Source organism: Sus scrofa, chromosome 6, assembly GCF_000003025.6.
Source record: "Sus scrofa isolate TJ Tabasco breed Duroc chromosome 6, Sscrofa11.1, whole genome shotgun sequence".
Taxonomy (NCBI): Eukaryota; Metazoa; Chordata; class Mammalia; order Artiodactyla; family Suidae; genus Sus; species Sus scrofa.
This window is the reverse complement of record NC_010448.4, coordinates 1,757,288-1,776,033: the sequence shown is the minus strand read 5'-3', so window position 1 is coordinate 1,776,033 and position 18,746 is coordinate 1,757,288. Positions and strand designations below refer to the sequence as shown.

At 57.6% G+C, this 18,746-nt stretch overlaps 1 protein-coding gene and 1 long non-coding RNA gene across 2 annotated transcripts in view; both read left to right on the top strand.

The window, feature by feature from the left end:
• LOC106510444 overlaps nucleotides 1-3,124 on the top strand; it is a 69,204-nt gene extending 66,080 nt beyond the window's left edge. The window contains exon 3 of the long non-coding RNA XR_002344450.1: nucleotides 2,791-3,124. This is a non-coding gene — a long non-coding RNA (uncharacterized LOC106510444). The remainder of the gene's footprint in view (nucleotides 1-2,790) is intronic.
• JPH3 (junctophilin 3) overlaps nucleotides 9,024-18,746 on the top strand; it is an 89,879-nt gene continuing 80,156 nt past the window's right edge. The window contains 1 exon segment of the mRNA XM_013998131.2: nucleotides 9,024-9,856. Coding sequence (XP_013853585.2) covers nucleotides 9,475-9,856 — 382 coding nt within the window. The 5' untranslated portion in view covers nucleotides 9,024-9,474.

The following is an 18,746-nucleotide window of genomic DNA, read 5'->3' as shown; positions in this document are numbered from 1 at the left end:
ACCGGCCTGAATGTCTAGTTATAGAAGAACAGTCGAGGAACATTTGAGCTATTCAGACAATGGAATATTATACAGTTAAGAGAATGAATGAGCCCCAGAGATAAAACCATACGAATAAACTTTAGCGTAATGTTGGGGAAAAAGAAAAATGCATGTGGGAGTTCCCTGGTGGCTCAGCAGGTTAAAGGTTGGGCATTGTCACCACTGTGGCTCAGGATGCTGCTGTGGCATGGGTGCGTTCCCTTGCCTGGGAAGTTCCACGTGCCAAGAATGTAGCCAAAAAAAGAATGCATATGGTATAATTCCAGTCACATGAAGTTCAGCCACAGGCAAAACTAACCCAGAATGCCCGGGGTATGTGTATGCAGATGGTAAGACTATAAAGAAGGGAAGGTGATGACCAGTTCAGGCTGGTTGTTCTGTTTGGGAGAAGAGAGGTCATGACCGGGGAGGGGCACACGGTGGGTTTTGGGTGCAGGTCCTATTCGACTCCTTCGCCTGGGTGGTTGTCCATGCCGTATGCTGTATACCTGCTCATTAAAACATGTGACTCTGTGGCTTGAACACAAACGACTTGGCTTTCCCAGTGAGGAGGCTTAACACACCTGAGACAGAGCGTGGTCGTTCTAAGCCCGTGCTCTGTCGCAGGCTCCTTGGGCTCCTTTTCGCTCTGGGCAGAAACGCTGACCTGCGCAAGCCTCAGGTTTCCTCATCTGTAAAATGGAGATAAGAACGGTGCCAGCCTCATAAAGTCTCAGGATTCGGTATGATAGCAGAGGTCACAGGCTTGGTGCACAAATCGCCATCACTGTCACCACCCTCATCATAAATGTCACCACCACCACCACCAGCATCACCACCGTCACTGTCATCATCGTCACCGCCACCACTGTCACCATGACCACCACCATCGCCACCATCCCTGTCATGATCACCATCACTGTCACCGTCGTCATTGTCACCATCGCGGCCCCCACCATCGGCGTCAGCAGCGCAGTCACAGCAGCCTCGATCTCTCCTCCTGGCTAACCCATCCACATCGCTCCTTCGTTACCCTTCTCTTCCTCCTTCATTCCTCCCCTGCTCTCTTCTTCATAACTGTCTTCATCTAGAACCTGAATGATCCAGTGACAGTGCTCCCCGGGGTCATAGATCATTCTGGATCTTGGTAAAATTAAGGGAGGAAAATTATGCCTGCTGGAGCTCCTGACCTGGCTCAGCGGTAATGAACCCGACCAGCACCCACGAGGACGTGGGTGTGATCTCTGGCCTCACTCAGTGGGTTAAGGATCCAACGCTGCTGTGGCTGTGCTGTAGGCTGGCAGCTGCAGCTCTGATTTGACCCCTAGTCTGGGAAATTGCATAGGCCACAGGCGCGGCCCTAAAAAGACCCCCCCCCAAAATGATGCCTGCTATTTTTCAAAGCTCTTTCATTATCAGTTTCAAATCATCTGTCCCACTGATGGAACACACGTCCCACTTCTTGTCTCAGAACATGCTTCCTCTAACTTGCTCTGGAGACGCCAATCGTGTCTCCTCCCTGCTGTCAAGGCAGGAACCCCACTCCCTGACCAGAGCTGGCTGGGTCAGGAGAGGACACCTGACTCCAGCTGACCCAAGCCACATCTCTCCCAGGAATCGGGCTCCATCGAGTCCAGATTCTTGGCTGCCAGGATGCTGGGCTGAGAGCTGACGGGAAGGGAGACTGCAGAGACGAAGAGGCAGCAAGAGAGACGGTGAGGCCCAGGAGGAGAGGGACTTGGGTTCAGATGCTCCAGCTCTAGGTTTCTGGGCGGACCCCCTCCGCAGGGTCAGACGGCGCATGCTCTGTTCCCCGAAAGCGCCTTGTTCTCATCCCTGCTGGCCGGTTATTTCCATAATATTTCCCCCAAAGGGATCTTTCCCTGTGCGCCCCCTTTTTAAAACCTGGATAGATTTATTTTCAAAGAAAACGTTACACTAGTCATCTAAATAGAAAATCGGTAGCATTTGATATTCTCAGAAGGAAACTGTAAAAATAGACACAGCAGATAGTGGTAAACATCAAAAATAAAAGCTAAATAGAGAAATACAAGGAAAAAAAATAACTCCTCTTAATCTACAAATCTGAGAAAGGTGAATTAAAATCACAGTGAGGTACCGCTTACACATTCAGGAGCACGGCTCAGATGAAAAAGACTAACAATCGCCAAGTGCTGATGAGGTGCGTGCAGCTGCTGGAACCCTCACCCTCTGTGGGGGAGGGCGTGCAAATTGATTCAACCATCTTGGGAAATACTGAAAGTAAATACAGGCGTTCCTGTTGTGACTCAGTGGAGATGGATCCGACTAGGATCCATGAGGACACAGGTTCCATCCCTGGCCTCGCTCCGTGGGTTGAGGATCTTGCACTGCCGTGAGCTGTGGTGTAGGTTGCAGACCCAGCTCGGATCCTGCGTGGCTGTGGCTGCGGCGTCGGCCAGCAGCTGCGGCTCTGATTCACCTCCTAGCCTGGGAACCTCCATATGCCATGGGTATGGCCCTAAAAAAAACAGAGTAAAATTTAATACCTTTGAGCCTTGAACAATACAGGTTTGAACTGTGTGGGTCCACTTTGAAATATCTGGATTTTTTTGCAGGAGTAAACCCCACAGGTCCACACGGTCTGCCGTGGATGCCTAAACAGGGATACAGAGGAGCCAGGGGTACGAAGGGCCAGTTATAAGCTGTATGTGAATTTCTGACGGTACAAAAGGTCGGCGCCCCTAATCCCCTTGTTGTTCAAGGGTCAACTGTTTATTTCTAATCTAGGTCCAGTAAATTCATTCCTGGATGTACCCCCGAGAGAGATGAGGATCCCAGAAGCACCTCTGAGCGATGCTATCAGCTTTCTTCACAATAACCGCCAGTAGGAAGCAACACAGCTTCGTATGACCAGGAGCGCAGAACAGGGGGCGTAAGTTCCTGCGATTAGATAATAATAGCAGGGAAAAGAGCAACACGCCGTTGGACGTCACAAAACAGGTGAATCTGAGACACGACATGGATGGAAAAGGCCGTGCACAGACGCGACTCCATTCGCACGAAGTTCAAGGGCCAGGCAAACTAATTTCTGGCGATGCGGGTCAGAATAGCTGTTCCCTACGGTGAGGGGGGGACACGGGGTGGGAGGGGCTCGGGGAAGCGTTCTGCCTCTTGAACCAGGGGGTGCAGTGATGGCTGCTGCTCTTGCTCCCACGAGGCTGGGTACCATGCAGAGCAGAGTGGCTGCCCCGCATCGGGATGCTCTTACTGCTGCTATTGCTGCTGGCTCCCAAGGGCGTCGCCCCAGAGGCTGAGTGGGAGAAGGTCCTTTAGGGACGAGGACAGGACGGGTGTGGCAGGAGCGGTAGGGATGACGGGGTGCCCACACATCTACTCTGAATCTAGACTCTGCTGCTGCCCGTGCCTGAGCCTCTCTTCATCTGTGAAGTAGCACCCATCCTAGGGGCTGACGTGGCTTGGGGGAAACGGGGGGCTGAGCCTAGCTTGCAGCCACTACCCACTGGCTGTCCTAACGAGGGATGGTTGAGGATGGGGCTTCCTGGCACTCCTGGTGAAGAGGATAGTTGGAATGAGTCTGAAAACACTTGAACTGGGAGTGTCGAGCTTGGAGAACCGTTTCCTTCAGAATTTACACACCCGTCTTAGGCACGACACTTTCTGCTCTGCCTCAGGGCCTCATCGGTAACGTGGGGACACCCACACCCTTAGGACCTCTTTCTGGAAGTTGTTACGATGAGGTTCTGTCTGCATGAAGCATGCAGTCCATTCTCGTTGCTACTGCTGTGTAACGAATATCCCCCAAATTCAGTGGCATAAAATACGGTGTTGCGGACTGAATATGTGTGTCCTCCCACCTTCATATATCGAAGCCCTCACCTCCAGTGTGGCTGTACTTGGAATAAGGAAGTAATTAAGGTTAACTGAGGCCAGACGGGTGGGGCCTGATCCCTTAGGATTAGCGTCCTTATAAGGAAAGACACAGGAGGCGTTCGTTCGGGTTGTGGCTTAGCCGATTAAGAGCCTGACATAGTGTCCGCAAGGATGTGGGTTTGATCCCTGGCCTCACTCAGTGGGTGATATGGCGTTGCCACAAGCTGCGGCATAGGTCGCGGATGAGGCTTGGATCCAGCATTCCTGTGGGCCACTACAGCTCCAATTCGACCCCTCGCTTGGGAACTTCCATGTGCCACAGATGCAGCCATAAGAAAAAAAAGACACAGGAGACTGTCCCCTCTCCTTCCCCCTCTCCAGGGTGAATGTGAGGACATTTGAAGGTGGCTGTCTACCAGCCAGGAGGAGGGCGCTCAGCAGAGCCCCACCTTACGCTGGCTCCTGGGTCTAGCACTGCCAGCCTCCAGAAAACAAATTTCCATTGTCTAAGCCACTCAGTCCATGGCATTCTGTTATGGCAGAATGAGCAGACTAATACACAGGGCATGCCGAACCTTCTGTTAGGGAAGAGATGGTAAATATTTTAGGCTTTATGGGCCATGTGGTTTCTGTGGAACCTATTCAACTCTGCCACTGGGTGCGAAAGCAGCTTCAGCCATATGTATGTAAACAGGCAGGGTTGTATTCCAATCCAGCTTTGTTTATAGAACAAGCGGTGGGCCAGATTTGGCCCCTGAGCTGCCACGGACGTGGCCTCTGCCTGGCTTAGTGTAGTGACAATCATTGAGACTTTGTTCCGAAATCGAAATTATCATGGGAACAACTTAAGTGTCCACTGATGGATGAATGGATAAAGAGAATGCGAGAGATACACAGTGGAATATTATTCAGCCCTCAAAAGGAATGACATCTTGCCATTTGCAGCAACGTGGTTGGAACTTAAGGGCATTATGCCTGGTGAAATAAGTCAGACAAAACAAATGTTATTTCATCTTATTTATATGTGGAATCTAAAACAAACAAACAACAATAATAGCAAAAGCCCGTAGATACAGAGAACAGAGTGGACTGGTGATTGCTGGGGTGGGGGGAGCAGGTGCAATGAGGAAAGAGGGTCAAAAGGAACAAAGGTGCACTTATAAAATAAATAAGCCATTGGATAGAATGTCCCATGTGGTGACTTGTGTTAATAATGCTGTCTTGCATATCTGAAAGTTACTAAGAGGAAAAAGTCTTAAATCACAAGGAAAGTAACTCTGAAACTCTCTTGGTGACGGACACCAACTAGCCTTATTGGGGTGATCACTCTTCAATGTATATAAAGATCAAATCATTATGTGCTACACCTGAAACTAGTATAATGTATGTCAATCACACCTCAAAAAGCGAAAAGAAAAAGGAATGAATTATGACGTGGCGTGGTGGGGAAAGCCCCGTGAGTGGGGTCTCTGCTCCACGTGGCATGTCTGCACAGGAGCTGGAGGACCTCCTTGCAATGGTGTGTGTATACAGCCGTCAGCTGGTGCCGGCTGTTGGCTGGGAGTCAGCTGGGCGAGGGCTGGAGGGCTGGTTCTCTGGTGGTACTTCCATCACGCCCTCCAAGGGCTGCTTGGGCTTCCTGACAGCATGGTGAGTCAGCTCCAAGCTCCAGCATCTCGAGAGCATGAGGCAGAAGCCGTGTCACCATTTACGCCCTAACCTTCAAAGTCACATTGTGTCACTTCTGCCATACTCACCAGCCAGCGAGGAGGAACGGAAACCCGGACGCAGACGCCTCCCGGTGTAGGGTAAACACGGGCACATTCGAGAAGACAAAAGCGGAAACTGTACATGGCAGTGCGATTCTCTGGAGGAAACACATAAGCTTCTGTGCAGGCGAAAACAGGGCATCCTTTACAGAGAGAAACCAGGAAGCCTTTCTGGAGGCGAAACCGGAAAACCTCCCGTCGCAGGAAGAGGGAGCAGGCAAGGAAAAAGGCAGTGCACAGGCTGGAAAACCAGACAGCTTGAGCTGGAATCCTGCTCAGTCATTATTTTCCCTCTGGCCAGGCACCCACGGAGCGGGCTCCAAGCCAGGGCCTTTATGGAAGCGGAGCTTGTTAGCCCAGGTCACCCGAGGCGTGTCCGTGCGGTCCCTGATGCTTGGTGCACAGGGACGTGAGATGGGCAAGGTGGCCTGGCGTTGTCTCCCTGGTGTGAGTTTTGAAATTGCTGGGTGCTACTATGTTTATAGGCTTGGAGAGTTTCCTCCAAAGTGAGATCAATACCCCCAGCCCCGCTTTATGGGAGAATGATTTCCAAATTGCACAAAATGAATGCCTCCAATATCTGCATTTCAGGGAAGAGAGGCTGTCGCTGCAGGAGCTAATCTGACGGAGCTGGGAGAGGAGCGTGGGGGGCGGGGGGGTAGGTTGGACGCGCCTGGGGAAAGGGTATGCATTAGCCCAAGTAGCAGGTGCTGACCAGGAATCGCTTGGAACCAATCACTATTTCCCAGTGAGATCTCAGCTGCAATCCACTGCCTGTGTGAGGAAGGGCTGCCCAATCAGCCAAAGACGGGTTGGAAATAAAACGGAAGGAAGAAGGCGCAGAGTGTCCAAGAGAAATGGCAATTCCACTTCAGCACTGGGAGGAGGGACAGGCCGAAGGGGGTGCCCCAGGTAGGAACCAGTGACCTTCGCTGGGGGCTGGCCTGCGAACAGCAGCACCTGCCACTTCTTAAGTGCTTACCAGGTACTGGGCTCTTGGCTCCGCTGATGTCTCATGGCAACCTGATGGGAACTGTTACTGTGCCCATTTTACAGATGAGAAAACTGAGCCCAGGCACTTCAAGGGACTGCCCTGGGGGCAGGATTTGGATCTGAATCTTTTCTCTTTTCAGGGCCGCACCTGTGGCATCTGGAGGTTCCCAGGCTAGAGCTCCAATTGGAGCTGCAGCTGCCAGCCAACGCCAGAGCCACAGCAACTCGAGATCCAAGTCGTGTCTGTGGCCTTCACCACAGCACTCGGCAACACCGGCTACTTAACGCACGGAGCGAGGCCGCAGATTGAACCTGCATCCTCATGGATACTAGTTGGGTTCTTAACGTGCCAAGCCACAAGAGGAACTCCTGGATCTGTATCTTGAGGAAAGTCTACAGCTTTTTCATAGTCATGATTATCTAATCCCCCCCCCTTTTTTTGTCTGTGCCTGTGGGATGTGGAAGTTCCCCTGGCCAGGGATTGAACCTGTGCCACAGCAGTTACAAAGCCGGATTTTTAACCTGCTGAGCCACACTGGAACTCCTCTAATTTCTCATTTACACAAGAGTTCTGAGATACTATTTCGTATCCATGTGGAGAAACAAAACGAAATAAATGCAGACCTAAAGAGGAAGTCTGATAACACCATCAGCCAGGAAGTGGCACGCTGGAAGTGCCCTGCGCTGCAGGGTGAGAAGGAAATTGCTCCAGGTGTTCCGCACAGCCATTGAGCCCAAGGAGCTGAACCCCAGAACTCCACCCCTAGACACTTAGAAAAACCTTCCAGGGAGCCGCCCCCTAGAAGGTACATGGAGTCACTGTAACTGCAGATCACAAAGCAAAGCTGACACCTCCCTAATTGTCCCTCCACAAGGGCGTGGTAAGTGAGGGGAGGGCAGCCCTGCAGGCTGGTGGCCCGTTAGGGAGGTTTGGTGGTCTGGCTTTGGTGCTCAGGGCCAGACAAGAAGTTGAGCTTGAACTCTGGGAAACTGAGGTGGGGGGGGCAGTTTTCCAGTGAGAGCCTGTTTTGCAAAGGTGGCACAATGCTGGCAGGAGGTGTGAGCAGGGCCCCTGGCTAATCCCAGGCTTCCAAGCGCAGCTCTTGGTGTGGGGGGTGGAGGGGCTCCTAAATCTCGCTCTGAGGCCAGGCTTGCCATTCCTGGCTCTGCTCTGCCAGTCACCTTCCACACTCCGAGGAGCCCCGACCCTGACACACACACAAACACCCCCGCCCCCAGCACTGGCTGCTGCCTTTTGCCTAACACGTTCCGGGAGAGCTGGGAACTCGGGCTTCTGCCTGCGGATTTATCATCCAGGAAATGCATTTCAAATGGGTCCCAGGATACTCAGATCCAGGAATCAGGCACCATCTCTGGGGCGGGGGGGTGGCAGCGGCGGGTAGGAGTATGTGAGGGGAGAGACCGCCTAGCGCCTGAGTGGCGTGGCGATCCCACTTTGCTCCCCTAAAGCACAACCGATGGGGGTGGGCTACCTGTTGGTCGGGGCGGAACTGGGGCGTCCTTACTCTAAGGCATGTGCCCGTGGCCATACATTCTCTTAATTTCTGGGGCGGGCCAACCGCCAGATACCTGTCTTTTGAGGCCATCATCCGCCTCCCCTGCACGTAGACCAACACTGCCCGCGAGGAAAAGGGATGGATTCTTTGTCGAAGGAGAACCACCTGTGGGCCGCCAAGAGCCTCTTCAGCCAAGTCTGGGCCCGGCCTGGCAGACCGGAGCCAGGCGCGAGGGGCGAGGCGCCGGGTGGGGGAGCCCAGACGCGCGGGGCGCCCTCGGCCCGCCCCGGGCCTGCCATGCAGGGCCTCCCCTCGCGGCTCCCGGGAGGGGGCCGAGAGCGCCCAGGGTGCTGGGCGCCTTCCCGTTACGCAGTTCCTGTCCCTTTAAATCCAAGTCCCGGGAACGGGGGGGGGGGGCTGGGGCGCCCCGGTTGGACCCCTAGTTCCCGGCCCGCGGGAGCAAGAGGGGCCGCGGGCCGGGCGGGCGGGCGCGGCGCGGGCAGCAGGGCGGGACAGCGCCCCGCTCCCGGCCGCGGGCGCGCCGGGGGCGGGGGGCCCGGGCGGGGGCGCGCGCGGGCGGGGCGCGGGCTGCGGGCGCGCGCCGCGCCTGCCCGAGCGCGCGAGCCGGCCCCGGAGCGCACGCCGCCGCCGCCGCCGCCGCCGCCGCCGCCGCCCGACCCGCCGCATTGCTGCTGCCGCCGCCGCCGCCCGGCCCGGCCCGGCCCGGCCCGCGGCCCCCAATATGGTGCAGCCGCCCGCGCCGCCGCCCGTGCCACCGCCGCCCGCGGGCCCCGCCGCCGCCGCCCTCGGGCGCCCGCAGCGCGGCAGCCGCAGGTGGGGGACTGCGCCCCAGGCCTGAGCGCCGCCGTGCCCGCCCGGCCTGCGCGGCCAGCCCGGCGGGCTCGCCTCCGAGGGGCACTTGCCGCTGAGGTGGAGCCGTTTGCACCAGACGCTCCTGCTCCTGCCCCCTCCCTCCCCTCCCCTCCCCTCCCCCGCCCTCCTCCCCTCCGGTCCTGTCTCCAGCGGGAGCGCGAGACGCTGGTCAGGCTCCGCGGCGCAGCTCGAAAATGAATAATCGCCCCCAATTGACTTAAATTCCACCGAAGCCGGCGCCGCGGCCGCCCGCCGCCTGGGATCTGCTTGCGTTCTCCATTCTTCCTTTAAAAAAAAAAAAAAAAAAAAAAAAAAAGAGCAAAACAAAACCAGCCAGCCAGCCAACCAAGACTCCGGTTTGTTGATCGCCTTTTTTTTTTTTTTTTTTTTTTTCACCGTTTGCGGGATTTGCAAACCGAGTTACATGCATGTCCAGTGGGGGTAGGTTTAATTTTGACGATGGAGGGTCCTACTGTGGAGGCTGGGAGGACGGCAAGGCGCACGGCCATGGCGTCTGCACCGGCCCCAAGGGCCAAGGCGAATACACCGGCTCGTGGAGCCACGGCTTCGAGGTACTGGGCGTCTACACCTGGCCCAGCGGCAACACGTACCAGGGCACTTGGGCGCAGGGCAAGCGCCACGGCATCGGCCTGGAGAGCAAGGGGAAGTGGGTGTACAAGGGCGAGTGGACGCACGGATTTAAGGGGCGCTACGGGGTGCGGGAGTGCACGGGCAACGGGGCCAAGTACGAAGGGACCTGGAGCAACGGGCTGCAGGACGGCTACGGCACGGAGACCTACTCGGATGGAGGTAGGTGCGCCCCGCGCGCTGGCGGTGGGGGTGGGGGTGGGGGCTGGCGGGGGAGGGACCTTCTCCTGCCTCTTCTGTTTATCTGTGGGCAAGTGGAGCTTCTCTCTCCAGAGGGCCCTGGGCACCTGGGGCATTTCCTGGGGCTCCCTGGAGGCCACAGCGGCCTTGGCTACAGGTTGCCCCACTGCCTGGTGGGGGACAGCGCCCCGTGCCAGCTGAAGGGTGTCGGGGGCTTTCCAGGAGCAGTGCCAGGCCCAGGAGCCGGGTAGCTGATCAGAGTGTCAGTGCATCACCCAAGAGCAGGCCAGAGACCTGCCGGAAAGGCCACACTGGGCCCGCGGCCTCCTCTGGGACCCAGCAAGGGCGCAGAGCTGGGAGAGGGCCCCCTCCCCTTGTTGGCAAAGCTCCCTGGGTGTCGGCCTCCGGGAGTCAAGCCCCAGCTCTGCTGCCTGTTTTCCTGCGGTGCGGCCGGGCCTCCCTGAGTCCTGATCAACCCAAGCCAATGGAAAGAGAGTGGCTGGGAGAGCTAGAGGCGGGGGACGCCAACCCAAACCACCACAACAAGGCAATAAACTTCTAGGTGGTTGGACGCGGGCTAGCGCTGTCGGAGCAGGCTGCTGGAGGGAGGGAGGGAGGGAGGCCCATCTGTTTAGCGAGAGCCCAGGAATCTCGCCTTTCAGGGGCTGAATCATTTTCCACATTAGTTTAGGGATGCTCTGTGCCATCGTTCTAAGATGCCACCACATTCCCGGCTGAGCTGGTGCCGGAAGCCAGCGTGCTGCCCGGCCGCGGCTGTTCGATAGGTTCTGTGCAGGGAGCCTTGGCTGGCTTTGCGGCTGTCCCTGGTCCCAGGCACTCCAGGGGCCACTCCTCGGTGCACCCGAGGGGCTCGGAGCCCTTTCTGTTCCTGGAAGCCAGACCCCAGACAAGCCTGCTCTCCCGATGCCCCCTCCCCCATCGAGGAGCCCATCCTCAGAAGTGGCTCCGTGCCTTGGGCTTGGCGGCTCGGTCATTTTGGGGACCTGGCTGCCTGGTACAGGAGCAGGGCACCACAGGGACCTGAGTGCTTCTGCCGGCATAGGAAGAAATCACGAGCGTGCGTGTGGTCTTTGCCTGCCTGCCTGCCGCCTCCAAGTCTCCCGAAGCGAGTGCTAAGCACCTGCTCCCCGGCCACATGCAGGAGTGATGGAGGGCTGGAGAGTAATTATTATTTCGGCTTATGCAACTGAGAAGCAGGGTTCGTTATTCCTCCAAGGGGAGGAGGCGTGGGGGCAGTTAATTATATAACGCTTCTGCCTGTCAAAGCCGTGGCGCCCCGTCCCAGGCGGCCTCTTCTCTGCCGTTGTTGTTTTCCTGGAGTGGGTTGGAGAGCTTCCCTGACCCTGGGGCCAGGCCGAGCAGACGGCCCTCCCTGGGTTCTAGGCCGTGGGCGTGTGTGTGCGTGCGCGCGCCGGCCCAGCAAGGGCCAGCGGCAGATGTGGGTGGCTGAGGTGGGCGGCCGAGCAGCCTGGCGCTCCCAACTGGGCTCTTTGGGAGCCCAGGGGCCGTTGTCACCCGGGGGGGACTCTGGTCAGGCTGCGCTGCAGATCCATCCCCCAGAGGTGCTCCCAGCTGTGCCTGAGCCTGGAGAGTGGCTTCTGGGTCCCTGGTGGCCAGTCTCACTTGGGAGCCTGGCAGGTGAGGAGCCAAGCCCTGTCTGTGGCACTCGGCTGGGTACCCGAGAGTCAGGTCCGGCACCTAAGCTGGCGCACCTTCCCCAGAAATCTTGGGTGGGCCTGGAATTCTGTCCTTTGTCCAGCAAATATCTACTGAGCGCTACTGCGAGCAGGTGCTTGGGGCTCTGGGAAAACAGCAGACAGAGGTCCTGGCCCTCATGGAGCTTCCATTTCAGAGGAGGGATGATGATTGTGGTTCCTCTGGGGTGAGGGCATCTGACTCTGGCTGAGGCTGCCATGAGTGTAGGGTGACTGAGTCTCATGCGTTGGGGCAGGGCGGGGGGATCATGTCTGTGACCGATGGAGCCCGGGGCGGCCCGGAGCCCCGGTGACAGGACAGAGCCCCCAGCCTTGGGTGGCAGAGTCCAGGGAGCGACCCCCCTGTCTGTTCACGGTGGAACCCGCCTTTCCTGACATCCGCCCACCTGTATGCCGACCAAGGCAGGCACCCTGATGCAGGGCGCCAGGCTGGCTGCAGCCTTTGGGTTGGGGATTGGGCACAATGGGAAGTCGAATGGACCTTTCTAGCCTGGAGTAATCAGGCCCAGACATCTGGGGCCACTGTTCTGGAACCACGGTGCCCGCCTCTCACTGGGAAGGAGGTGGCTGCTGAGAATGTTTGGCCTCGAGCCGTCCGTGGGCCCCGCGGGGCCACCGAGGGTGTCGTGTCTGCCAGGACAGAACAGTGGGTCTCATGGCCTCTCCCCTGTCAGCGGGCGGGCGGCAAGGGATCCTGCTGGGAGGGGAGCAGAGCCTCCGTGCGGTCACGGTCCATACTCCAGTTCTGCTCTTCGCTTGTGCGAGGGACGGGGATGTCCGACAGGCGCGAGCACATCTCCCCAACTTCAGCCCCGCTCCCGTGCTGACTCGGGGAAACGGTGATTTTCATGAATAATGCACAGATGGCAGATCTGTTCTGCATTTAGCTGGCATTGGTATGGGATCCATTTCAACTGGGGACACTTCTGCCAGCACCTCCTCCTCCAGCTTCATCCTCCCTCAGGCACAGGGCAGGCGTGGCTCATTCAAGTGCGCCGAGCCGCTTCCAGCCTGTCGGGTGACCCCGCAGAGACGGCGCGCCCCGGAGACATGGGGTGGCAGGAGCCCGTGCTGCGGGGTTGCCAGCCACTAGGCGTGAATCCCAGTTGTGCCTTTGCTCTGTGACCTTGGCAAGTTGCTTAGCTTCTCTGAGCTTCTGTTTCCGAAGCTGTCCACAGGGCTGATGATCACAGCTGCGAAGGAGGTGGGCATTAATTGAGGTGGTGTGCATGGCAGTGCCAGGAACAGAGGAAGCGCTCCTTGTTACTTACCACTATTTTATTATTACGGGTCACACGCAACGAATGTCACTTGTAATGATCATTATTAGACCCCGTAGCCAGGTGTGATAATGACGGTGATGAGAAGGCTAAGGGCTGGCAGGGCGAAACACTTACTGTGCGCCAGGCATGTGGCGAGCGTCTGCAGCGTCACGGCACGTCATCCCCGTACCTCTCAGGCTCGGTTTTGTCCTTCCTCCCATTGCCCACCCTGGGAAGCAGAGGCACAGAGAAGCCAGATGCCTGCCTGATGAGCACTGGGCGGCACCAGGATTCCTGCGCAGGGCAGCTGTCCCAGAGCCCGTGCTTTCGCGTGAAACACGTCTCTCTGAACTCCTTGGTGCAGCAGCACCTCCTCGTTCCATCTCTTCCTCCACGCCCCCTCAACCCCCCATGGGTGCAGCAGCCTGGAGTGTGGGCATATGCGCCTGGGCGCCTCACACCCAGGCCCTCCTCCGGTCCCCGCCAGGCACTGCCTCTTCTCTGCTCTCCGGACTCTGCTCGGCTGCACAGGTAGATGTTTCCCGCTGGGGGCCGTGTACACAGGATCTCTTGGACTGAAAGTTACCCCCGCCCCCCCGCAAATAAAACCCTCCCACAGCCCAAAAGAAGTGAGTCATCGCACACACCCGGCCGCTCCCCCTCAGATACAGATTCCGTTCACCAGCCCAGATCCCTCGGCCCACACGAATCACACACGCCCACAGTCAGAATTCAGATCCCCCGGCGCCTGCGTGCACGCAGTACACCTGTCACCCAGAGACCGTTTCCACCCTGTCCCCCAAAACACAGCCACGCACACCCTCCCAGCTTTGGTGGCTGGCCGGGTGCTCCAGATTCCTCCAGACGCCTGCGCTCCCTGGACCGGAGGGAGCCAGCCGCAGAGCGGGGCTCAGATGCAGATGGGGCTACTGCTTTGTTTCCACTTTAGATACTTGTTCAGGCGGCTCATGCCCCCTTGGAGGGGTAAAAGAGTAAATGACCCTTGGGCATATTTTTGGTGCTTGGCCATGAACCTGTGAAACGTAAACTCCCCTTTTGTAATCCAGATGCTCAGTTTCGGAGGAAGCGGCCCTATATGCCCCAGCAGAAACTCATTTCAGAAACAAAAGGCAGTTGGAGAGAGCAGCGTCTCCTTAGAGAGTCTTTCAACCCCTTTGGGGAGGGAGGAGGCTCCATGAGGTGGAAGGAGAGGAGAAAGCAAATAGCTAGTTCTTTGTTGCCAATAATAGCAGGGAAAGAAGTGTTCTGAGAACTCCCCTCACCCAGCACAGCCCTGGAGCGACTTGACGAGCTTTGTATTAGGAAGCCTGGCCGGGCTGGCGCAGCAGCGAGGACCAGCACTCTCCGAAAATAGCCTTCCACCGCGTCGGTGGTGAGTGGTCCTCGCTGCTGCTGCTGCCGGTTAACGCAGCCAACCTGAGGAAAGGGCCGGGGCCCATCTTTTCCGAGGACGCCTGTGCAGCGAGGAAGACCCGGGGCAGACGGTGGTGGTGACCGTGGGGGAGAGCCAGGAGCCTCTGCCGTTTTTTTTTTTTCTTTTTCAAGACTTTTTCTTCCTCATCTTCCGTCAGGCCTCCCCAACTCTGCAGACAGCTAGCTCTGAGCCAAGAGCTGATGATTCTGTACAAAACACCCCTTCTGTCCTTAAATGCCAGCGAGGTATTCTGTGTGTGAGTGCTGGGAGAGAGGGAGGGGGATGCTCGGATTTTCTGCAGAGGTCCGGCCCGTCTTGAATCAGCTGCTCCCCCATCTGTAGTCTCCTGGCTTTGGGAAAGGCCGTGTGGTTGATGAAGGTGGCCTGCGTGGGGTCCTGGCTTGGCTAAGCAGGCTCTGTGGGCTAGAGCAAGGGGCCGGCTCCCTTGGGTCGCTGGTCACTGGGAGAGGAGCGTGTCTTCAGCACCTTGGAGAGCGCCCCGCCCGCGCGGCCAGGCCTGCCGGAGCCGCCTAGCTCTAATGTCCCGGCCCCTCTTCCAGCCAGACGGCGGCGGGGTCTCCGGGCCGGGGACCGCCCCGTCCTGACCCTTGCACGTGGCCACCAGAAGTTTGCCTGCGCCCGCTCTGTCCGTGTGTAGGTTCCATACCCCAAGAGACACCGGCACTGGAGCGTCCGCCTGTTTTTCACGCCGGTCCTGGCGGTCTTTTCGAAAAGGCTTGAGTGCCTTCTCGGCGTCTCCTGTTGAACCAAGTCAGCATTCCCCAGGGAGGTGGGTTCTTTAGTAGGACTCGTGGCAATAAGACCTGAGGTTTATTTCTGCCTTGGGTCCCCACGGTGTGTTCGGGGCTCTGTGTGCACCCAGCACAGGTGGCAGCCGAGCTTGGTCTGCAGCCCATCAGAGACTGTTCCGTCTTCGTTTTCTCTAAATCGGCATCCGTAGATTCGTCATGGAGACCAACCCTGCCCCATCCACTTGTGGCTATTTAAATTTAAATGAATGACAGCGAAATGCAATTTAGACACTCAGGGCCTCCGTCACGCGCGCCACAGTCCACGTGCTCAGGTGCCACCTGTGACTCACGGCCACCAGGTTGGCCAGTGCAGGGGCTCATCACCTCCGTCATCAGACAAAGTCCTCCTGGACGGTGCTGGTGTGGAGTGTGCGAGTCGTGCAGAAAGGGATGTGCGTCCCGTCGCTACAGTAGGGCCGGCACGCGGGGGTCACTCAGTGAATATTTGTGGCATGGACTGGCGTGCAAGTGCGGAGGCACCTGGTAACTTCATCCACTGTCACCATTGTGCACACCGTCTTGTTGCCAGCGCTTAGGGCTGGACATAGGCAGTGAAAAGGAATTTTGTTCTTTCATTTCTGGCTTCTCTGCCGCCCATGGCGTTCCCAAGCCAGGGATCAGATCTGAGCCGCCGCTGTGACCTACGCCACCACTGCGGCAACGCCAGATCCTTGAACCCACTGTGCCAGGCTGGGGATGGAGCCCACTGCACCAGGCTGCAGAGATGCCGCCAGTCCTGTTGCATCACAGCGGGAACTCTGAAAGCGGAATCGTCAATCTCTTTAAAGCATCACTTGTGGTCCCCCTGCCCGGTTTTGTTTTGTTACCGGCTGTCGTTGCTCAGGAGGGCCCCTGTCGTCTTGTTATCCGCTTTCACCTGAGTGAGATGGATGGTGCTGAACACAGTGGATAACGGAGTGAGATCATGGTCTAATCTCGAGGCCGCGACCAGGAGATGTTTTGGGAGCGCTGGCTAACGGGCGGTGTTGGTTGTCACGAGCTAGGAAAGAGCAGCAGGGACGTAAGGACTCTTTTCTCTGCCCACTTTCTAACGCTCCCTGTTCCTTGATCCATTCAGTCCTTAAGGAGCATGCTGGAGAAACATGGGAGTTCCTACCTTCGAGTTCCTACTATGCCAGGAAGACGGCAAAGCCCAGGTCCGCTTTCAGTGAGTCGACCTGGAAGTGTTCGCTGAGCCGGACTCTGTCTGGGTCCATCCGGCTGCTGTGACAGAGCACCGGAGGCGGGGCAGAGCAGGTGGGGAGCCTGCAGACAGCAGCATTCATTTCTCACAGGTCTGGCGGCTGAGGAGTCCCAGATGAAGGCGCTGGGAGGCATGGTGTTAGGTGAGGACCTCTGGGTGGCAGACTGCCAGCTTCTTGGTGTCGCCCAATGGGGGAAGGGACAAAAGAGCTGTGTGGGGTCTGTGTCAGAAGGGCCCTAACCCCTCCTGAGGGCTCCACCCTGGTGACCCCATCACTTCCCAAAGCCTGCATCCCTAACGCCATTGCATTGGGGTTTAGGATTTCTGTGTGTAGTTATTAGGGGCATACACGCCCGCAGTGTCTGGTGCTATGGGTACAGCGTGTAGTTGGCAGTGATGTAGTCTTTGGGGAAAAAAAAATAAGCAAATAAAACATAACATACAGGAAACCGGATGACATGGCTTTTACCCAGAAGACTGTGTCGTCTGGATGCAAGACTAAACTATGCAAAACAGTGCGGGGTTTCTCATGGCAGACTTTGGGCGTCCCCAGTGGAAACACCCCAGCCGGGGGTTCTGAGAAGGGAGGGGAGAGGGTCGTGGGTCCTTGAGGGGCCGCAGAGGCGCGGGGTCCGGGGGAGCCCCTGAGCCAAGTCGATCGAGGGTGAGCAGCGTGGCAGTTTCCCAGACCGAAGTTGTCTGGCCTTGGTTTTCTCATCTCTGCGATGGAGTCCACAGTTTTTCCTCTCAGTATGTGTCATCTGCCCCCTTCCCAGGAGTGTCACAGCTGTTTGGAACCCAGGGGGCTCCCTGGTACTTTTGGAGACCCCAGAAAGAAGCAAGGGCCTCTCTCTGTGGCGGTGGAGTGCCCAGCTTGGCCAGGGTGCTGGCCTGCCACTGTCCCTTACTCCAGGCTTCCCACACCTTCCCGTGTCTGAGCGCCACCTGGGAGGTGTGGCCAACAGATCACTGCTGCCCTGCTGAGGTTCTGGTCTGCGTGAGCGCATTTCCTACACAGTTCAGTGGACGCTGATGCCCGAGACCCCAGCTTTAGGGGCTGGTGCTTCTTTATCCCGGCTGCGCGCAGGAGAACCGCCAAGGATGGTCTCCAGGAGACTGTTAGGAAGGAAGACTCTGAGGCCCCCCGCAAACCTGCAGGGTCAGGCTCTGCGTGTTTGCAAGATGCTCGGGTGGTTCGCGTACGAGAATCTCTGGGTTAGCTCTGCAGGTCGCTAGTTCACTCATTCATCAGTTCCCATCTTGGCTGCACACTGGCCCCATCGGGGGGTTTGGAAAATCCCGTGCCCCCCACCCCCACCCCCGGAGATGTGACATGGGGGTCTGGGTGCAGCCTGGGTGTTGGGATTCTTTTTTAAACTGTCCAGGGGATTCTGGCGGGCAGCTCAGGTTGACAGCCTCTTGTCTGGAGCAGCCTCGGCCACAGGTCAGAATCACCAGGACGGTTTCAGTGGGGGAAACGTCTGGCGTCCATCCCACACCACTCCAGCCGGGACCTCAGATGGTGGCTTCCTGCCTGGGGGTGCGATCAAAGCTGGCAGGACTGAGTCACTGCTCTAGACGGAGGTTTTCAACCTCTGGGTCAGGGGGCTTGTGAAAATGAAGTAGACAGTAGAGTTCCCAGGCGCAACACCTGCTACGCCCAAAGGAGAAGTGCCCTGTCCCCACTGGCCTGTGTGTCTGTCTCTCCCCTTCATCTCCTGTAAGGACGCCTCTCACTAGGCTCAGGGCCCGGCCAGAAGCCAGAGAGAAGGAGCTTTCACTTCATTGCACCTGCAGACACCCTTTTTCTAAATAAAGACCCATTGCCAGGTGACAGGGACACTTTCCAACTCCAGTGTCTTACCCTCGGAAGGTGCCTCAAGACGCATCCAGGACAACCGGTGGGGTCCTAAACCAGGGGACTCCTTTGAAAGGACATTCGCCGTGTTTAACGTCTGCCTGGTTCCGAGCACTGCGCTGTGCCCTTGACCGTAGCTGTTTTCCTCTTAGTTCTGAAATCAGTGCTTCGAGGTGAAGCATGTGCTCCCTTGTGGGAGGCGTGGAGGAAGGTGAAGCTCACGGGCTTCTGTGGCTTGACGCGGTCGCGTGGCGGGTGGGCAGGGGGCTTGTCGGGCCCAGAGCCGGCCTTTCACCCCTCCCCCGCTTTACATCTGAGGCGCCGAGGGGCCCGCCGTCTCACCGCGAAGCAGGGGCGGGAAGGATCTTATGAATCCAGGCTCTGGTGGGCCTTATCCCAGCCATTTGTAAACTGGGGCTCTCCTGGACCCCTCTGAGAGCGACTGGAGCCCTGGTCTTCCCCGGTGGCAGGCACGTCCCTGCACTCGTGCCATTTGGTGGGTCCCCTGGGGGTTCGCCAACTCCCTGAGCCTGATCTGTGGGCCCCAGGAAGGAACACTTCTTTC